This window comes from Colobus angolensis, unplaced genomic scaffold (genome assembly GCF_000951035.1).
Source record: "Colobus angolensis palliatus isolate OR3802 unplaced genomic scaffold, Cang.pa_1.0 Scaffold30, whole genome shotgun sequence".
NCBI lineage: Eukaryota > Metazoa > Chordata > Mammalia > Primates > Cercopithecidae > Colobus > Colobus angolensis.
Window position 1 is genome coordinate 8,478,063 of NW_012116266.1, and position 22,403 is coordinate 8,500,465.

Here is a 22,403-nt window from a genome sequence, read left to right on the forward strand (position 1 = left end):
GAGTGCAGTAGTTCAATCTTGGCTCACTGCAACCTCTGCTTCCCAAGCTCAAGTGATTCTTCTGCCTCAGCCTCTCAAGTAGCTGGGATTGCAGGTACATGCCACCATGCCCAGCTAATTTTTGGGTTTTTAGTAGAGACAGGGTTTTACCATGTTGGCCAGGCTAGTCTTGAACTCCTGACTTGGGGTGATCTGCCTGCCTTGGCCTCTCAAAGTGTTGGGATTACAGGCGTGAGCCACTGAGCCCGGCCAGTGATTTTTATTCTCTCTCCAGGATGCTCATTTCTAGATGTTATCCCTTCCTCCTGGAGCTGGCAACCTTTTCTTTATTCTTTCCATTTTAGGTTCTTTAGGTTCAGGACATGGCAGGAGCATGGGCACATTCCTCTGAGGGGATCCCAGGTGTGCTTTTAAAAGGCTCTTGAAAGCTCTTCGTTTACTTACATGATTTTTGCATGAGCCCTGCTACTGGTCACCAAAGCCATGAAAAGTTCTTTATCTACCATGGGAATGTCATCACAAAACATGGCTTCCCCAGTGGCATGTTTAAGAGCTGACAGGTGCATGATGGGGCGTCCAACTGGGTCTTGGAGAGGCTGGTGAGGATCCACATTCTACAGAGGAAGACAAGAGTTGCCTCAGAAGCCTTTACTTGTCAGAAGTGGCCTGGCCTATCACCAACACTCCTGAGCTAGGATTGAGAAATTGGATGGTGACCCTCGGGTGACAAACACTGGAGTGGGCCAGATGATGGGTGTGACACATTAATGATGCCACTAGAACAGTGAATTGTCATTTCAGTTATGTGGAAATAAATGGCAAAGTAGGTGAAGGGGCACCCCAGCTTCTCCTTCTGGCATCTTCTTTTCCCTGGTGGTGCTCTCAGAGATCTCGCTGTCCTGCCTCCTCACCTTTCCAGTGATCAATCTGTCCAGCAGTACTCTCTTCACGATGATGGGGCCTAAAGTGATACAGTTCCCAAGCTGGGACGCTACAATCCATGTCAGAAGCCCAGGTATGGACTTAACTGGGGCCTCTGGCACAGGGTTTGGGGGATGGTAATGGAGTCCCCCCGGATCCAGAATAAGGTGTCCTGGCGGCCCTTTGGAGTGGCATAAAAACATCACTAGGCTGTAAGGAGGTGTAGATAGTGTTTATTCTGGAGCTCCTCTCAGGGAAGCTCTGTGTGTGCGTGTGTGTGTACATGTGTGTGGAGGTGGGGTGGGAGAGGGGTTGTGCTATAGCAAGAATCCATAATGTCTAAACTGTCCTGCCAGAAGGGTGAGTTCAGTTACTTGCAGGGATCTTGTTTGCTGACTGGAGATTAAACATTTGCAATCAGAGCTAGGGGCTGAACCTTCCGGTTCGGCTGCTCTTCTGAGTAAATATCAAACAAATGCCCAAAGAATATCACTTTGAAGAGACTATAATGATTAGACTGTAGATTAGCTGGATGGTTCAGCCTTGAGTTCATCTAGCAGCAGCTTGGGTCTGACCTCAGGATTCCAGCGTCTCCCTGACGCAGACTAAGCAAAGAGCCATTGCGCTGGCAATGACTAGAACATCAGACCTGAAACCACAGCTCTGAAAAAGCTTGCTCGCTCAGCACAGCTCTAGTTTGCAGGTTTCAGTTAAATCAAACTCACTGACGTGGTATGTTTGGACTCCCTGGGGTATTGTGACTGGGAAATCTTCGAGAGCACTTAGGAATTGGTCTGAAACTTCAGAATGATGACGGCTGTCCTGAAAGATGGTTCAAAACAATAAAGATAAGCTGGTTAGCTACGGTCAAACTGGGCTTTGGTTTACGTGAAACTGACTTGGCTAATGTATCCAGCATAGCATGCATAACCACGGTCCATACTACCTGCCCCGGCTTCATGTTTTATGAATGTTTCTTGTTTCCCTCCTCCCTCCAGATAATGAGGACCCTGAATGACTGCTTGGAATCTGATCCTCAAGCCACCTTGAGGAGGGAGAGGCCTGCCAGAGAGCGGGGGCAGAGGCAGGAGGAGAAGCAAGGAAAATGGCTAGATAAGCCATCCCAGAATAAGCAGGCATCCACTGCACACAAAAGGACTCAAAGCCGGATTGCTTTTCTCAGGAACTCAACTCTCCTGGGAGAGCGGTAGCGGTGGGGAGGCTGGTCTGGGTGTCACTGAAATTTGTCAGGTGTCTTGATTCAGAAATTAAATGGCAGCAAGGCTTATCCTGGTGAGTGCGGTTGATGAGGGTCTTCATCCGAGTCTGTGAAAATCAGATACCTTAGAACAGTGGGCTATTGGGGTGAGCTGTGGTTGGGGAACAGGGAGTACAAGGTAGGGTGAGAGTTGTAATCATGGTCAGGGGAGGGGTGGGGAGAGAGAGAAGGAGAGAGAGAAAGAAAGAGAGAGATAATATGTTTTGCTTTGCTTAGCCTATTCCAAAAGTTTACAATCAGAAGAATCTGGAAAGCTATTTAAACATTAGCATGCGCATCAGGTTTTGGTCTGTTTTTTTGTTGTTGTTGTTGTACAGGCTCTTGCTCTGTTGCCCAGGCTAGAGTGCAGTGGTACAAACACGGCTCACTGCAGGCTTGACCTCCCAGGCTCAAGAGATCCTTCCAACTCAGCCTCCAAGTAGCTGCGTCTACAGATATGTGCCACCATGGCCAGCTAATTTTTCCATTTCTTGTAAAGATGGGGCTTCCTCAGGTTGCCCAGACTGGTCTCTAACTACTGTGCCCAAGCCTGCCTTGGCCTCCCAAAGTGCTGGGGTTACAGGTGTGAGCCACCATGCCTGTGCAGTTTTGGTTGTTTTGAAAAATAAAATTTTATTTTATGTTTTAGGTTGATAATAAAATTATAGAAGAGGCAAAATGAATCTCTAGTGCCAGCAAAGTGATTAGTGGTTGCCTGGGTCAGGGGGCAAGATGGTGACACAAGGGGGCATAGGATACTTTTTGGGATATTGGAAAATTTGAGGTGGTAGCTACATAGATATAAACATTTGTCAACATGTGCTGAATTTAAATAGGTGCATTTTATGATGTGTAAATTACACTTCAATGAAGGTGATTTTAAAAGAAAAAAACTGCACACTGGCAGCACGGACATCACGGACTGCGTGTTTCAGTGTTCAGGGCACGCAGTCAACATTTGTGGACTGCAGAGAGTCTGGCATCATGAGCCTCAGGTAGCCCCTCAGGGCTGGATCCCAGGAGGAGGGCTGGCTGGGAACTGACAAGGCCTGACTCAGCGCAGGTGACAGGTAACGGCACAGGCTGTGCACAAGATAGTTTGCCAAAGTGATGGGAAAGCTGTGAGCTTATGGGTGCAAGGAACACATAAGAGCCAGATGCTATGGGTCAAACTGTGTCTGTTCTAAATATCTGTGTTGAATTCCCAGCACTCCAGCCCCAGTTCTTCAGAATGTGGCCTTATCCAAATAAGGCAGGGCCTTTACTGCAAAGGTAATCAAGTTAAAATGAGGTACTTAAGATGGGCCCTAATCCCATATGACTGATGCCCTTGTGAGAAGCAGAAATTTGGACACAGAGGTACCCACAGGAGAATTTCATGTGAAGACAGAGATCAGGGTAATGCTTCTAGAAGCCAGGGAGTGCCCAAGATTGCCAGCAAACCAGGAGGAGCTAGAGGAGAGGCAGGGGCAGAGTCCCCTGCACAGCCCGCAGAGGGAGCCAGGCCTGCTGACGCCTTGGTTGAGGACTTCCAGCCTCCAGAACTGTGAGGGAATATGTTTCTGTTGTTCAGGCCAGGCAGGCTGTGCTACTTTGTTTCAGCAGCCTCGGCCAGCGAATACACCAGAGCACCCACAGGCACGGAGAACAGCTTCACCAGCTTCTTCAGTTCCTGCAGAACTTCTAGGTAGAATTTGAAGAGGAAGCTGATGACTAGGGTCCTCTTGAATTCCACCCGGCCACGTGGGGCTGAGCCTGGGAGCGAGACTTCATCCAGAAGCAGCCTGCAAGCCTCATCCAGCATCAACTCATTCCAGCGCCTGGGAGGGTCGGAGGCAGGAAGGAATTGGTTAGAGGGCAGTTTCTAGCATGGCGTGATGTGGGATAGTGACCTTTTAGAGACCCCAGAGTTACCTCTGGAAACTCAGAAATCACCTAATCAAGCTGCTTAGGGAAACCAAGGCCTGGGGAGGCTGCATCGAGTGGCCCAAGGGTCATGGCAGGGTGAGAATGGGACCTCTTCCATTGCAACTTGAACATGAGCACGTTCCAGAGCCAGACATGCTAGAACCAGCTATTAAATAAGCAGAGCAGGCTGGGCATGATGGCTCATGCCTGTAATCCCAGCACTTCGGGAGGCCGAGGCGGCTGGATTGTTTGAGCCCAGTAGTTTGGGACCAATATGGTGAAACCCCATCTCTACTAAAAACACAAAAATTAGCTGGGTGTGGTGGTGCACACCTGTAATTCCAGCTAGTTGGGAGGCTGAGCATGATAATCACTTGAATCCAGGAGGCAGAGGTTGCAGTGAAGCTGAGATTGCACCACTGCACTCTAGCCTGGGTGCCAGAGTGAGACTTCGTCTCAAAAACAACAACAAAACAGACCACTAGGGCCGATTCCACTGTGAACTGAACAGGACTCAGACTTGGAGACTGACTTCACTGAGAAAGAAATAGAGTGCATGTAATGGTGGGAGCCTTAGGTGCTGCTTGGACACTGCCCAGTGTGGGTTTGCTAGACTTTTTTTTTTTTTGAAACACAGTCTTGCTCTGTCACCTAGGTTGGAGTGTAGTGGCATGATTGCTACTCACTGCAGCCTCAACCTCCAGGGCTCAAGTGATCCTCTTGTCTCAGCCTTCCGAGGAGTTGGGACTACAGGTGCATGCCACCTTCCCAGCTAATTAAAAAAAAAAAAAAAACATATATATAGTAGGGATGGGGTCTCGTTTTGTTGCCCTGGCTAGTTTTGAACTCCCAAGCTCAAGCAATCCTCCTGCCTTGGCCTTTCCACATTGCTGGGATTATAGGCATGAGCCATGGCACCAGGACGGCTAGGCTCTTGATCTGTATAAGAGAATGAGCGCAGATGGGAAAAAAATCACCTGCTGGCTGAATTCAGGCCAGGTCATTTTTGTTGTATACCTAATCCAAAGAGTGGCATCCAATTAATCAAATTCAAATAAGGTTTAATTCATTCAGTAAAATGACAGAAAGAACAAGCAGTGATTTTCATGTAAGAGTTTCCACCTTCCCAGGGCTTTACTGATGCTTGCCAGAGACAGATCTCCACTTGTTTTATTTAACAGCAAGCTTCCCCCTCAGGGTGCGGGCTCTTGGCTTACCTCCCGAGGAGCAGCTGGCAGGATCTGTGTGCACTGATGGTGGCAGCCCCCACCCCTCCATAGGCGATGCTCAGGTCCTCAATGCTGTCTGTGCCTTCTTTGAGAAGGACTCGCATGCCGGCATTCACGTGGGGCAAGGCGTTCTGCTGGCACTGAGCCTGTCGGAAGGCGGACATAAATTCCCACTGTGGAGACAAAAACCATTTGGGGTTATCTGATACGTCAAAACGAAGAACGTGGTTTATGCATCTTGTTGCCACTAATTAATCACTTAGACACAATCTAACAAGACACGAAAGACAGTTGGCACAATTAGAGGACACCTTGGCTGCCTTCTCGTTCAAAGTGAGAATGGCGTCCTCCCCAAGTCCCATTCTCAAGGCCTTGGACACCCTCAAGGAACAGGGATCACTGCGCACTCTCCCTCAGAGGCCAGGATGCCTCTGCACGGGATGCTGTGGGAACTTACTCCTGGACACCCATCCATGTGCTGGCATTGCGAGGGGCCATTCCCTCCAGTTTTCAGATGCCTTTTCCCCATGAGGGTGGAGGAACCCTCCTAATGCAGGGGCTTTTAAAGGTGATTTGCTAAAAGCACAAAGGAGACCCACCACATTGCTTGGCTTGTAGAAATGTTCCCTTTTCCACTTGGTAAAGCACAAAAGGGAGCCGAGCAAAGCTTTCCAACAGTGGCTAGGGAATCTTGTGTCAGGAGGAAGAGTCAAGAGGTGACGGCTGCCCCAGCTGACCCCTTGGCGCCATGACCTTTGGTGAGCCAAGGTGGGGTCCACGAAGATGGCCTGTGCCCCTTTGTGCATATACGTCTGTGCTGCCACCAAGGGTGCACATGTTTGAGTGGGCTTATTTTTCCGTCTGCTGCCTTTTCATGAATTTAAATGGGAACACATTTTGAAGTTTCCATTCCAAAGGAAAAACTAATGCAGATCACACATGGCTGAAAGCATAACTTATGACTCCCTCCATAACCAGGCTGCCCCCCGGCTTTTGGAGCTACTAATTAATCACACAGACACAATCTAACAAGACACCTGGCACAGTCAGAGCTGTGCTGGTTGGAATGTAGGCATGATTGTTGGAGGCAGGGGTGCCCCAAAGGAGTCCCCCACTGTTGATCTCTGCCTGGTCCCTCCCTGCTGCTGGGCCGGCAAGCTGATCTATTGCCCTGGCTGGAGCCGGGCTGTGCTCCAGGTGGAGATGGCTCTGGCTGAGCTGGGAAAGCAGAGACCTTCAGCCAATGGTAACGACCAATTCTCATGTAGAAGAACACTACTGCTACTGTAGCAGAAGGCCCCAGATGGGGAGTGGCCCATCCTCATCATCCTGGTGCCCCAGAGTCTTGGCTGCTCCTCTCCGGGACTTCGGAGGCTGAGCTAGGGTGTGTGTGGGTGTGTGTTGCATTGCCTGTCTCTGGGAAGACTATCCTCTTGGTTTCAGGTACAGCTTTAGCAGAGGCACAGGGAGCAGGCAGTGAGGACAGAAGGTCAACCCCATAGCTGGCTGGGTGGCCACATCAGCCACAGGGATTCTGAGTTAGCAAACATCTAGAGGCCCTCCTGCGCCCATGAACTATTGGCTAGAGTGGGGTGTGGGACAGTGAGCCCTAGCCCCCATCTCACTGTGGGTCAGTTAGAGACGCTCCATTCCACAGCCTGAGAGCTTGAACTCGTGGCCATGGGGGGCGTGGTGGTGTGACCACAGGCCCTCAGCAGGCTCCACCCTGCAGCTAGAGCAACAGCCCCACATCCACACCCAGAGCTGCCTGCTCTTGGCTGTCGGAGAGCCTTGGTGCTGGCCCAATCCGCAGTTGGACAGGAAACAGGTTTTCAGGGCAGAGTTATTTTCTTTCCATCTGTTTTTAGATTTCTAAAGATGACTGGACTCAGTTATGAAAAAGGAAAAACCACCCTCAAAAGCAACCAGCGGAATTCTGACCTTTTGAGAGGGCGGGTTATGCACAGATTCCAAAATTTCCTCTGGCTTAAGGTCTGCACTTGCCAACCCAGCAAGAAAATGTTCATTTAGAGGAATCTGCCGCGTACCTTCTGTGGAAGAGAATGATATTTCTGCACAGTCACAACAAGGAGAGCAAGATTATTCTATTCTTTTAAATGTCAGCAGTGGAGAAGGAAAGGCCAGCTTCCTCTACAGAGAGCAAGGCTGAGGTCTGAGTCCACGGCAAAGTCACAGGGTCCCATCATGGGGTCCCAGGCGGTGGCACCGTGGTGACACTACTATTCTCTCATCAGCACATGTGCTATGTGAACTGGGGTCTTTTCTGCCTCGAAGGCTCACTGGGCCTGTGGTTACCTACACAGAACCTGTTCAGAGCTTATGGTCACTTATGAACCCCTGTTAAGCGAACAACTTGAAGACAACACACAGTTTGTTTTCACTTTTAACTATTCAATTCAGTTCAAGCCACTGACTTTGCCTTTTGTTCTTCCTGCTGTTGTCAGCTCTTGAGACAGACACGTACACCTTTAAAAACGAAGTGAAAAATTCTGAAACCTCCTTCTAGCCCAGTTACCCCTCTTGGTGACCACAGCTGTGCCCTCTGGCCCACAGGAGTGCAGCGAGGAGGTCAAACCACGGCCTGGGGACTGTGACATGCGTTTGATCCCTGGCACAGTGAGCACTGTGCTCGTTGGAATGGAGGTATGCTCGTTAGGAGGCAGGGTGCCCCGAAGGAGGCTCCCACGGTTGATCTCTGCCTGGCCCCTCCCTGCTGCTGGGCCAGGAAGCTGATCACCGCCTTCACTGGAGCTGGGGCTGTGCTCCGGATGGAGATGACTCTAGCTGAGCTGGGAAAGCAGACCTTCAGGCAATGGTAACGACCAACGCCCCAGCACAGCCTGGCATGTAGTTGCATTCAGTCAACTGGGTATTAGTATCTGGGGGCGGGGGCAGCTGGGGGCAGTGTGAGTGTGCTGGGTGCTTGGGGAGATGAAAGGGAGGTTTAGTGGGCAGCCACTCCAGGGAACATTCCTCTCAGCTAGCAATTAAAATCCATCACTGCCTACCCCTTCCCAGGGGCCCACCATGACCTGTGTGGACGTCCACTATGTGTCCTCACCAGCCTTGTAGCTTCTTACACAACAACTGCAGGGTGGGGAGACAACTTTGAGGGCACTGTGTGGGGGCCTCCGACTGTGTGTTGGCGGAGGGAGCCCATGATGAGGACGGGGTAGCAGGGAGCAGTCCCTTGGCCCATAGGGAGGGTGCACACTGCAACCTCACCCTCAGCTCAGCCTCTGCACGTCACCTCTGGTGTTTACTGATCAAGCAAGACACGTGGGTGAACATGTGAGCTACCTGAGTGTGTGGCCCCAGGTTGTGTGTGTGTGGTGTCAGAAGGAAACGCCAGCTGCCTTTTGGATCAGTGCACCTTCCCTCATGAGCTGGGCACCCTATGGTGAATTGAGAACCAGAGACTTGGGCTCTGACTTAAAGCAATTCCTTAAAAGAATAAATAAAAAAGATAAAAGATCTCCGGGTGCTGTTCAGAGCGTTCGGAGGCAGCTTACCTGCTGAAATCAGATTGAGGGTAGCGTTGCTCACAGCAAGAACTGGATTCAGGTCCGAACAGCAATGCCGGCTTATCACATGGCCCCCTAAGGACTAAGGAGAGAGTTACAGCTCAGCCATTCTATCTCTCAGCTTCTCTACCCCGAAGGCACCTGCCCATGGTCTTCTTAGTGGCCATGAAAGGGTCAAGAGGAATCTGAGTCAGTTCAGTCTTTCTCTCTTTTGCAGAGGGCTTGGGTTCAGCTTGTCAGGGAGGGCCCCTCCCACTGGCTTCTTTGGATGGGAAGAGGACTCAAGGGTGCCTAGCACTTACCTAACCCCGGTGTGTTCCACACACTGTCTAACCCCTGACACACAACCAGTGAGGTGGGTGTCGTTATCCCTGTTTTACAGATGAAGACACTGAAGCACAGAGAAATTATGAAACTTGACCAATGTCTCCAGCTAGGAAGGAGCAGGCCTGGGATTCAGATTCAAGCAGGGAGGCTCAGTGGCCTATTCTGAGCCACCCCACTCAGCCCTGGCCACAGTGAAGATGGCCATGGTGTTGGCCACACAGGTGCCATCTTGCCTTCGTGCACAGCCTCATCTCTGGTGGGCTTCTGAAATGGCCAGACTTCACATGGGCTGTGTCAGTGTTCTGAGGCATCCACACGGTTGGACAGAGAATTGACCTTTCACTCTTTTTTGGGAGCCCTCACTCAGATTTGATGGAACCTGTAGCATTTCAGAACTTGGGAGGGAAATGACTGGCCATTGAACTCAAGATTCTCCTCCCAGTATAGGGAAGGAATCTACGGTGACCTCCCAGTTGCAGTGGTCTGGGCTGGAACACAGGTGAGGACAGGAAATCCTCATTCCTTTATGAGCAGTTCCATTTTACATTTTTTTTTGTTTCTCCTGAGCTGAAATCTGGCTCCCTGGACCCTCATCTGTCGGTTATTATTCTACTCTCTGCTCATATTAATAACACATCGGACCTCAGGAGTCTGGACATAGTCCAAGGCAGCTCTCATGTTCCCTTTGCCTGTTATCCCACCCCTAGTCCTCTTTTTAGGGTGGTTTCCAATCCCTCATTCTCCCACCACCTTCTCCTCACCAGAGTTCCTGACTTGGGAGAGAACATTTTGGAATCACTTGAGAGCTGTTTTAAAGGAATCATGCCCTCCCTGATTTTCCATATCCCAAAGATTTCTGCTATACAATTGAGGGTATGCAGGGGAAGGAGCATATGTGTTTTGAAAACCTAACTTTGTCTCTTTTCCTTTCTTTTGAGGTCAAAATCAACCAGATCTTCAAGTATGCCTCCCAGATCTGACCATCTTTCTTCAGCTGTGGTTTGAACAGTCCAGAGTAGAGAAGGCTACCCTCCTTGTTTTAGATACTCTACTTTTGTTAATGCAGCCTAAGACGAAACTAAGTTCATGGACAAGCTTATCATGAAACTAGCAAAACCATAACATCCTTTTCTCACCTGTGATTAGTGGATGCTTAGCCACTCTTTTGAGCTTGACTTATAGTTCTTCTTTTTTTTTTTTAGATAAAGTCTTGCTCTGTTGCCCAGATTGGAGTGCAGTGCCATGATCTCCGCTCACTGCAACCTCTACCTCCTGGGTTCAAGCAATCCTCCCACCTCAGCATCTTGAGTAGCTGGAATTACATTTGTGCACTACCATGCTCAGCTATTTTTTGTATTTTTAGTAGAGACAGGTTTCACCATGTTGGCCAGGCAGGTCTCAAACTCCTGACCTCAAGAGATCCACCCGCCTTGGTCTCCCAAAGTGCTGGATTAGAGGCATGAGCCACTGCTCCTGGCTTATAGTTTTTTCTTAAATATATTTATTAAATATGTTTATTAATTTTAAACTTTTACTGCGCCTGTTGCTTCAATCTGCTGAGACCTTTTTGCATACTGATTCTGCCAATGCATATCCCAACATTTTAGTGAGGTTCAGAAATAGGTGCGGTGTGCCCAATGATTGAAACCAGGGAACATACTGCCATTTTCCGGATCTGCTGGCCTGCCAGACTCCTCAGGTGCTTCAGGAGGGCTCGGTACGTCTGTGTTTTCTCCTCTGGGAGCTCAGCTATCCTCTCAGCCAAGATGTCCTGCACCTGGGCCAGGCTGCAGCCAGCGCCTATTGTCAGTCCTGGAAAGCAACTTGTTTTTACTGGTGACGTAAGAGGAGCAGCCGAATTATAATCATGGCACCAGGACCTCAGTGTTTGGCCAGTGCAGTGAGTATCCACATTGGCTCACAGAGAATCGCTGGGAACTCAAAAACAGCACAGATGCCCCACTCCCAGATTAATTCAATTAGAATCTCTGCTTTTGTTTTTGTTTTTTTTTTTTTTTGAGACAGAGTCTCACTCTATTGCCCAGGCTGGAGTGCAGTGGTGCAATCTTGGCTCACTGCAACCTTCACCTCCCAGGTTCAAGTGATTCTCATACCTCAGCCTCCCAAGTAGCTGGGATTACAGGCACCTGCCACGGCCCCAGCTAATTTTGTATTTTTTCTTTTTTTTTTTGAGACAGAGTTTTGCTCTTGTTGCCCAGGCTAGAGTGCAATGGCGTGATCTTGGCTGACTGCAACCTCCACCTCCCAGGTTCAAGAGATTTTCCTGCCTCAGCCTCCTGAGTAGCTGGGATTACAGGCATGTACCACCATGTCCGGCTAATTTTGTATTTTTAGTAGAGACAGGGTTTCTCCATATTGGCCAGGCTGGTCTCGAACTCCCGACCTCAGGTGAGCCTCCCGCCTTGGCCTCCCAAAGTGCTGGGATTACAGGCGTGAGCCACCTCGCCTGGTCTGTTTTTGTATTTTTAACAGAGATGGTGTTTCACCATGTTGGCCAGGCTGGTCTGGAACTCCTGACCTCAAGTGATCTTCCCGCCTTGGCCTCCCAAAGTGTTGAGATTACAGGCATGAGCCACTGCGCCCAGCCTGGATCCCTGCAGCTTTTTAAAAGGCTTCAAGGTGTTTTTACACAGCCAGAGTGAGATCCCCTGGGCTGGTCCACACTCTTCTTTTGATAGACACAAGGAAATAGAGGCTAGAGAGAAGGAATGACAGCAAAAACTCTCAGGTGGCAAACCTTACTAGAATTTTCCATGATCTCCTCCTGACTGATTGTGGTGAAGCTATGTAAAGTTGCTTTGTGATTAAGGGAGATAAATCGGATGACATTAAAATAAGGCAAAGGTCATTCAATTCCCCAGGTCATTGTCTAAAATCTATAATGCTTTGATTTCAGGTTTTGCACCTGATACTCAAAATCTTCAACAATCAGTGTTGTGAGGGGCACTGGTCAATTGGCCCATGCAAGGAGCTGCCCCAGCCATTTATGTTGAGCATTACTGGGCATGAGGAAGTTGGGGGCTCCCTCATCTCTATTACTTCCCTGGAAGGGTCCAGGGAAGTAATGGGAGAGCATCTAGCAGGATTGAAGTAATGTTATTTGCTAACTGGCAAGGAAATAATTCAAATTATTGAATATTTGAATAATTGAAATAATTTCAACAACCTTTGGAGTCATAAGTTGTGAGGATTGGCAGGATAGTAGCATGAGCTTCAGGGTTTTTCTTCAGTAAGGATGAAAGGGTTCAAATCAGTCTTCAAAAGAGAAGTAGTCACCCAAACCCTCAGGAGATGAGTTAGGCAGCCTTTAAAAATTAATCCTTCACACCCTGGGGTTTGCAGAATGAAACGCTAATGTAGAGTGATTTGACATTCCTAGCTGAGCTGGTTCTAATTGCAGTTAGTCTGTTTTTATCAGGTTGGGCTGTAATTTATCTCTTGTTGACTAATCTTTGAGAATGTTTCACCCTCCTACATAGCTGTATTTTATCAATATTAGGAATGTACTTGGCATGACACCTCCCCCACCTTGCCAGCATACTCTTGCAACACCCCGCTGCCTCAGTAATCTCAGCTAATTTAGTTGATGAGGGAACCATGAGCTGCTCCTTGTTATCCTTATGCTAAACAAATCTAAACTATCCCTCCCCGCTGGAATGTCTCAGCCTGGAGTTCTCACCCTGTTCTGTTTTAGCGTCTCCTAAAATGCACTCTGTAACAGGGGATCTAATTTCATCCCATACCTATCAGTGATAGTCTGTTGCTTCCTTATCACAGGTTTCACTGGAGCCTGTTCTTTAACTTCTGCAACATCCTGGCCTGCCTTATCTTTGCAGGAGTGCTAGGAAAACCAAGCTATTTTTTTCTTGGTCATACAATTCCTTCTCCCTCAGGAGAAGACCCAGAGCCTTATTAGTAGGGGAGAAACCAGAAACAAAAAGACATAATTATTATTAAGGTCAGAAGTTGCCAGGCGCAGTGGCTCACGCCTATAATCCCAGCACTTTGGGAGGCCGAGGCGGGTGGATCACGAGGTCAGGAGATCAAGACCATCCTGGCTAACATGGTGAAACCCTGTCTCTACTAAAAATACAAAAAGTTGCCAGGCGCAGTGGCTCACGCCTATAATCCCAGCACTTTGGGAGGCCGAGGCGGGTGGATCACGAGGTCAGGAGATCAAGACCATCCTGGCTAACATGGTGAAACCCTGTCTCTACTAAAAATACAAAAAAATTAGCCGGGCGCCTGCAGTCCCAGCTACTTGGGAGGCTGAGGCAGGAGAATGGCGTGAACCCGGGAGGCGGAGCTTGCAGTGAGCCGAGATTGCGCCACTGCACTCCAGCCTGGGTGACAGAGCGAGACTCCGTCTCAAAAAAAAAACAAAAAAGGTCAGAAGCATCACATCGACCAGCATCACCACCTCTTATTTGACATAGATGGAAAAGGGCAGCTCAACCCCAGTGGGGAGTGAAGTGTCCCTGTCTGCTCTGTTGCCTGAATTCTCATAAGAGTTCAAACACAGTTTGAAGCCAAATAATTCCACTTCCATTGCACACATCACCACCTTACCTCATGCTAGGCACAACACACTTTCTGCCAGGCTATACTGAGAACATTCTACTTACTGTGGTTCTATTCGTATTTTATTCCATCTCTGGTCACAAAATCTATCTTTCTTCCAATGCAAGTGAAAAGAACTTTAACTTTGATTCTCAGAAAGGGCATTTCAGTGGAACTCCATGCTTTTCGGGGTTCATGGGTCTATGGGATAAACATGCAATGACTTTCTGGATACTAACAATTTTGAGAAATCAAATGTATACTGAGCCAAACATGTAGGTGATATGGTTGAGAATGCAAACTTTAAACAAATGTTTAAGTTAAAATTACAGCTGTGCAAAAAGGTATTTCCTGGGTGTGCTGGTGGGGAACACATCTGGCTCCAGTGCACCCCACCCCGGCCAGTGTCCTTCACTCATCTGGGACTTAGGAAAAGTTCAAGAATCATGGAAACTTTCCTGCAAGCCACTAGAGGGTACTCATGTTTTAATTTTAAGAGCCCTAAAGGACGGTGCATTGTTTGTTTTAGCTCTGCTTTGGCTGCAGAGACCAAACTGAGCAGTCAACTCACATAGCTAATTGGACAGGCTGTGTGGTGGACCTGAGGGGTGTAATGGCAGTAACAAAAAGAGTGTTGGCCAGGCATGGTGGCTCACGCCTGTAATCCCAGCACTTTTCGGAGGTTGAGGTAGGAGGATCTCCTGAGATCAGGAGTCTGAGACCAGCCTGGCTAACATAGTGAAACCCCATGTCTACTAAAAATACAAAAATTAGCTGGGCGTGGTGGCAGGCGCCTGTAATCCCAGCTGCTCAGGAGGCTGAGACAGGAGAGTCGCGTGAACCCGGGAGGTGGAGGTTGTAGTGAGTCGAGATGGTGCCACTGCACCCCAGCCTGGGCAACAGAGTGAGACTCTGTCTCAAAAACAAAAAACAAAAAACAAAACAGAACAAAAGAGTGCTGAATTGGGAGTGTCCATCCTCCAACTGATGGACAGCATCTGCTCTCTGTTGCTATCGTCCCATCAAAGTCTCATTGCAAATTTATTGTCTGGGGCATCATGGCATTTTATAGGCAGGTAACTGCAAGGTCTTAAATGATATTATTTGGATACTCCTATTTTCCAGAAAGATTTTGACAGTAAAGTTTCATGGTGGGGATGTATTTAAATTCATTCCAGTTATTCTTCATTTTTTAAATATGCAGGAGAAGACAAACAGATGAGGAGGTTCTGAGTTATTTGGCAAGTGTTAGTTTAGTGCAGGGATCGCCTCATTGACATCCTACTAAAAACACCAGGAACTCACCATCACTTGTTTTTGTCACCATACTCAGCTCAGAGATCCTTGCAGGAGAGAGGAGAACTGGATGAAAATGTCCTTGAGATTTCATTGCAGGTCCTGAAGCGTAGACAGTTAGGAAAGGGACAGTTATTTTAGAGACTATTAGGAAAGGGAAAATACTTTTTTTTGGTGCATTAACATTTTCTTTTTTTTTAAGTGGAGACGGGGTTTTATTATGTTGGCCAGGCTGGTCTCAAACTCCTGACCTCAAGTGATTTGCCCACCTCCGCCTCCCAAAGTGTTGGGATTACAGGCATGAGCCACTGCTCCAGGCCTTGAAATTTTCTTATAAGAGATTCAGATACATTAGAGATTGACAGGAAATGTGTACAGATGTGAAAGCAGTGGTTATATACCCCTGCCAAGTAAATTTATGTATGTATGTATCTATTTATGCACTCACTATGTCCATATAAAAATAGGAAATAGGATAAGATGCTTTTTTTTTTTTCTCCTGAGACAGAGTCTTGCTCTGTCGCCCAGGCTGGAGTGTAATGGTATGATCTCAGCTCACTGCAACCTCTGCCTCCTAGGCTCAAGCGATTCTCCTGCCTCAGCCTCCCAAGTATCTGGGATTACAGGCATGAGCCACCGCACCTGGCTAATTTTGTATTTTTAGTAGAGACGAGGTTTCTCCATGTTGGTCAGGCTGGTCTCGAACTCCTGACCTCGGGTGATCCACCCGTCTTGGTCTCCCAAAGTGCTGGGATTATAGGCGTGAACCACCGCACCGGCCAAGATGCTCTTAAAAACACTCCTGCACATAGTTACCAGGAGACATATAGAAGAATATTTGTAATGCCAAAACAAGCTGTTCTCCAGCAATATAATGGATGTCAAATTGTTCCATGTTCATATGATGGAATACAGCACAGCTATGTGCAACAATATGGATGCATCTCAGGTCAAGTATGTTGAACAAAAAGCAAATTGCAGAAAAATAATACCCTGGGATTCTTCTTCTTACTGGGAGTGGGAGACCTTGTAACCTGACTTCCGACTCTCCCTCCAGTCCATTTATGTGAAGTTCAAAAATATGCAAAGCTAAACAACATATTGTTTAAGGATTCAAATATGTGGTAAAACTATAAAAATAAGGAAGAGAATGACCAACACAATATTCAGGCTAGTGAGTACCTTCAAGGAGGAAGGGAAGGAAAGGGGATGTGGCTTGAGAGGGCCCACAGGGGTCTTCAAAGTTCTTGGTAAAGTTTGTGTTCTTAAAGTGGATGTGGGTGGTAACTGAGTGTACACTGTATTGTTAATATCCCTATACATATTTTATAAAATTCTACTATAGTCATTCAATATTTAACAAAAACAAAAAAGAATAAGACAAAGTAAATGATAAAAAACCCTCTAGGCCAGGCGTGGTGGCTCATGCTTGCAATCCTAGCACTTTGGGAGGCTGAGGCTGGTGGATCACCTGAGATCAGAAGTTTGCGACCAGCCTGGCCAACATGATGAAACCCTGTCTCTACTAAAAATGCAAAAAAGGCTGGTGTGGTGGCTCACACTTGTAATCCCAGCACTTTGGGAGGCCAAAGTGGGCAGATCATGAGGTCAAGAGATCGAGACCATCCTGGCCAACATGGTGAAACCCCGTCTCTACTAAAAATACAAAAATTAGCTGGGTGTGGTGGCAGGCACCTGTAGTCCCAGCTACTTGGGAGGCTGAGGCAGGAGATTTGCCTGAACTCCGGAGGTGGAGGTTGCAGTGAGCCAAGGTTGCGCTATTGCACTCCAGCCTGGGTGACAAGAGCAAAACTCAGTCTCAAAAGAAAACAAAAAACAACAAACAAACAAACAAAAAACCCCCACAAAAAACCCTCTAAAACTTTCCTCCCACACTTCTGGGGTCCAGGGTATATGCACATCCAACTTTGGAGAGCACTGGCTTTATTATAAAGGATGAAGTTTTCGTCCCTAAAAAGTAGTTTCTGTAGACTGAGAACAGAGTAAGGGACAGAAAGTTCAGCCCAGCATTAAGGGTGGAATGAAAACTGGGTAATCACTTACCCAGTGAGGTGTTGCCCAGAACAAGAGGGGCCTTGGGGTGTTTCACTTTCAGCTCCAGGAGATCCTTGAGGGTCCCAGGAAAGATCCAGGTAACTCTCTCTCCATAGAAGGTCAGTGTTCGTTTTTCTGGATTCTCTGCCATCCTCTAAGGGCAAATGACAAGTATGTGTGCCCGTGTGCATGCCTGTCCTCCTGGCTGATCCAAGGCCTCAGGTGGAGATGTGTTCCTCTACAGAGATGTCAGGGGTTCTGGGGTACATTTGCCCAAAAATATACTCACTATACCCATTGGCTAATGCCTGAATTTTCGTAATTGGATGGCCTTTTGGGGACAAGTAACAATATAAGCTGGCACTTGTTATTGACCATTCAGTGTGGATTAATTTAGCATAATGTAGTCTTACGGCTTTAAAAATCATAATTACACTAGTACTCCTAAATTATTATCTTCAGCCTGGCTTTTTCCTCTGAAATCCAAGTTCATACCTGAATGAGTACTTGACATTACCTCTTAGATGTGTAATAGGCATCTCAAATTTAATATGTCTTTTGGACTGGCTTAGAGCTATAAAGATAAAAAATTAATATGTCAAAAACTGAGCTCCTCATATCCAACCCCCTTCCAAGCCCCCAAAGAGAAACCCCCAAAAGAAAAAATCCCCTGTTCCTCCAGAGGTCTTCCTCATCTCTGTAAATGGCCATTCCACGCTCCCAGCTGTCCAAAACCCTGGAGTCAGCCTTGACAAGCTGTCTCTCTCTTCCACCCTCACAGCTTATCCACCAGCAAATCTTACTGGCTTTTCTTCCAAAATACATCCTGAATCTACTTGCTTCTCACTCCTTCCACCCGGGCAGACTGGCGCAGCCACCACCATCTCTGAGGATGGCGTTAGTCCCCTGACAAGGTTCATGCTCCTTCCCTTCCCCTCTGCAGGCCATTCTCACAACAGCAGCCAGAATGATCCTGTTACCACTTCAACTGGAGCACGCCCCTCTTCTATCCAGCCTGTTAGTTTCTCACCCCACACAGAGTAAAAGCTGAGCAGCGTGAAGTCCAGCACGGTCTGCCCCTGACAGCTCCCTGGCCTTCCCCTCGCTCACTCTGCCCCAGCCAGGCTGGACCAGGCTCTGCCTCTGATCAGGCCTGGTGTTCTCCTGCCCTTGGGGCCTTTGCATTTGCTGTTCCAATGGCCTGGATTGCTCGTTTCCCTCTTCAGCTGGGAGGGCTGGCTCCCTCACTTCCTTCCAGACTTTCTTCAGATGTTGTCCTCTCAGAGTTTTCTTTGGGCAGGATATCTAAAATTGCAACTCCATGCATCCTATCTTTCTCTGCTTTATTTTTTTTCTCCTTAATACTTCTCAATCTCTAACAGACTATATCCTTTCAAAAATTATTTATTTTTTATTGGGAGGACAGGGCCTCACTCTGTTGCCCAGGATGGAGATCAGTGGCACGATCTCGGCTCACTGCAGCAGCCTTGACCTCCCAGCCTCAAGCAATCTTCCCACCTCAGCCTCCCAAGTAGCTGGGACGACAGGTGAGTGCCACCACAGCTGGCTAATTTTTTGTAGAGACTGGGTTTCGCCATGTCTGGCTGGTCTCTAACTCTTGGGCTCAAACCATCTGCCTGCCTTGGCCTCCCAAAATGCTGGGATTACAGGCATGAGCCACTGCACCCGGCCACACTATATCTTTTATCCATTATTTTGCTTATTGTCTGCCTCTCTCACCAGATTACAAGCTCCTTGAGGGCAGGTGTTTTGTTAGTTTTGTTCCCTGTTCTATATTCAGTACCTAGAACAGTGTCTGGCATGTTGCTGGATGGATAAATACCAGTTGAATGAATAAACAAACACATTAGAACCCCTTCAGAAACTGGTGTTTGATAGAATAGGACTGCTGGATTTCTGCAAGGAAACATGCTGATGGGAGGAAGGCTGAAAGGTAGGGGCCTCTCCTGGAAGTGTTCCTTGGGGTCAGTATGCTAGAATGGACCAGAAGACCAAGGAGAAGCTTAGCAGTGCTGTGTCTCCTGGACAGCCACTAGTGACACATTCCAAATGACAATGATGAGAGTAATGAAGAAATCATTTACAAAACTGCCGCAGCCGAGGCTTCAGGGAATGTGCCAGGGGTCAGGCAGGGAGTGGCGGGGAGGGAAGCAGGCATCTTCATCTTATGGAACATTTTCACAATTTGACAATTTCATGGGAAGGAAAATGGAGGCTTTATAAAACTGAGTTTATAACCAATGATATTTAAACGAGTACATAAAATATCCAGCTTGTCTTACCAAGAGTTCTGGGGGAAATATGAGCTCCTGGGTTGGGTCCAAGGATTGAAACTCCTCTTTTGCAAATAACTTCATGCAAATCTTTATAAAAGGAAAAAACAGATGGCTCTGTCAGCCCAGCTCCATTGGAAACAGCCTTGTAATTCTTTATAGGAATTAGGCAACATGAACGTAGTGATAACTCTCCTAGTCTCCCTGGACAGGGAAATAGTTCAAATCAAATAATTTAAAATAGGAATCTTATTTTAAGAGAAATACTGATTTGCCACTAATGCAACACTAAAGAAAAGAGTATTCTATGAAATACTACAGAGTATTCTAGAAAACACCAAGACAGTCTATGAAAAACTATGAGAGGTTAAATAAATTAGGGAAATCCTCTCCATTGTGCCCCACATGCCCATGCATAAACACACACACACACACACACACACACACACACACACAGTTTGACTTTAATAACAATAGTTAACATTTATTAAGTGCTTGCATTCCAAATGCTTTTACATGTAATTTATTTAATCTTCACAATAATTGTATAAAGAAAGTAAATTATCTCCATTTTACCCTGTAGGAAACCAAAGCACAATGAAAAGTTACCCAAACTGTAATCCTGTCTGAATCAGATCTGTTTTGGCTTTGGAAAACAATTCTTGCCAGAAGAACATTCCTGAAGAGGTAAGGAAAACAGAGAGAACTGTGGATCACAGAGGTGGATGTGGGTGTGCTGGAGAAGAGAATATGCAGGCATGAAAGGTAGACAGATCAGGGTTCTTTCACTCTGAGGTCAGCACTCTAACCTTTCCAATGGAAAGATCCTTAACCTCTCTAAGGATTAAATGAAAATAACCCACATTTTGAAGGGTAATTGTGATAATAGGTAAAATGACCTGACATTTGTCCAACACTTCCCCTCTTTTTCTATCTCTCTGAGGTTTTCCCAGGCTCCAGAAAAAAATAAAAACACTTGTAATTGTTCCTTGATAAGGTTCTTAGTAGGGCCATAGGTTAGGCATTTCAGGGCCACATCTGAATGATCTGTTTTTGCATTAGTTGGCATTAGAAGTATAGACAGTGCCTGAGGGCAATAATGTGGTATATATCTAACACCTAGAAATAAGTTTGTGCCAGGGAATTAAAATATAAAAAAATAATAAATGAACGTTGAGAAATGAAAAGTTTTCTTAAACAGATCCCAGGCCAAGACTTAACGGCTACCCAAGTGGAAGATCTTAACATCGCTTAACGAGAAGGAGGAGCTGCTCGGGCAGACACCTGGCCTCATGCAGGTCCACTATGGTGGAAGACAAGGGTCTTCTCTGACGCTGCCCATTAAGGCTATGCAATTGCTTTGTGTCCATGCTCACCAAGCAGCCTTCTCATTGTAATTTGGCTTCCTAGTGTGTTTTCCTATAGGGAAAGGATCTGTGACTCAGTGATGGCAAGATCCACTTTATACTTGTGTTTCTCTTCATAAATGAACATGGGGCTCATTCCAGTTTAAATGTCATGGTCTTTTGAGTTTGGTTAAAGTGAGTCAGGTAGTCCCTAGAGCCCAGTCATTGCCCAAATAAAATTCCCGAGACCACAAAACTGAGGATTGACTTTAGGATGTATTGACCCCAGCAAGGCACTGATCCTCTGTGAAGCGGCTCTGAGGGGTGAAGTCCCCTCCCTTGGGCAGCACTCCTCTGCGTCACAGCACACTTTCTTCAGACCCAATTTAGCTGACGGTGGGAGCCAAGAATGGGAAAAAGATATGTGTGAAGGATAGAAACACACGGGTTTGTCTATGGTCAGCTCTATGCTCTCAGATTTCCTCGCTTACTGGGACCTGATTCTGTATTTTATTCTGTATTTCAGGTTCTCTAAGTAATATCTTTAAGAATTTGGCAGTGCCGTTTTTTCCTGGAAACGAACATCTCTCAGACAGCAAAGCCAGAGACTGGAATCTTTAAGGCTGGACTTCCTGGCTGGGGGGCCACTGACTTGTGTGTGACTGTGGATGGCGCCTCAGCCTTCTGGGGCTGCAGCGCCCTCTGTCTACAAGGGGGAGACGTGACAGAAGACAGCTCTGCAGGGGCAAGTACAGAATTCACTTCCACCTGAGAATGTGACCCATCCAGAGTCGGGGGAAGTGCTTTGTTTCTGATCTGTTTTTGTCTTCCTGTTGTCCCAGCCTTTCTGACTACGAAGGGGAAAATTGGAGTGTGGGCTTTGATCAACACTTTCCTCAACTCCCAGAGAGAAAGAGCTTTATTTGCACATGCGCTTCGGACAGTTGTAAGCAGAGAATGACCATTAGAACAAGCAAGCACAGTTTCAACACTGGGTCGGCATTAAGCAAGACTCACAGTGAGTGGACAAAACAAACAAAAGGACTCACCTCACTTTTCTTACCAAGTGGGGAAGAGTCATTTTCTCCCCAATCCAAGCAGCATTTTCCTGTTCCTTTCTGTTGATAGCTATTTGACTCCTAAGAAGGTGAAATGCCTTAGATTAAAAACTTTTGAGTAGGTAAATGGGAATGTGCCCTGAAAGGTTGGCAATTTAAATAAGACTTCAGACTTTTTAAACCACTGTGGGTGGTTTCTGTTGGAACACCAATAATCACAAGGTCTTTCTTTTTTGCTTATTTTTAAGAATAATACATATAAAGTATATAAGATACATAATTTGATAGGTAATATACAAAATATATAATATAAAATGATAATATAGAATATAGAGAAATGTAAAAGAAATAAATTATCATTACCCTATTCCACTGATAATGTTTTCACATTTGGGATTGTATTAGTGCATTTGTATAGTACATAGTATATGAACATTTTTGTTCATTACACGTACAGCTTTGTATACATATATGAATTTTTAGGTTAATTCCTAGTGGAAAATTAATTGATAGATGCTTTGCAGGGCAATAATAATTTATAAGAGGAAAAAAGAAAACCATTTTAGAAACCAGATCTCCCAGACA

General features: G+C 46.8%; 1 protein-coding gene across 1 annotated transcript in view; it reads right to left on the reverse strand.

The window, feature by feature from the left end:
* Nucleotides 1-22,403, reverse strand: part of LOC105517419 (aldehyde oxidase 2-like) — a 76,586-nt gene that overhangs the window by 44,143 nt on the left and 10,040 nt on the right. Inside the window, 11 exon segments of the mRNA XM_011949949.1 lie at nucleotides 445-614; nucleotides 1,651-1,743; nucleotides 3,816-3,999; nucleotides 5,305-5,489; nucleotides 7,258-7,367; nucleotides 8,850-8,943; nucleotides 10,849-11,000; nucleotides 15,075-15,167; nucleotides 17,130-17,274; nucleotides 19,424-19,504; nucleotides 21,810-21,916. Coding sequence (XP_011805339.1) covers nucleotides 445-614; nucleotides 1,651-1,743; nucleotides 3,816-3,999; nucleotides 5,305-5,489; nucleotides 7,258-7,367; nucleotides 8,850-8,943; nucleotides 10,849-11,000; nucleotides 15,075-15,167; nucleotides 17,130-17,274; nucleotides 19,424-19,504; nucleotides 21,810-21,916 — 1,414 coding nt within the window.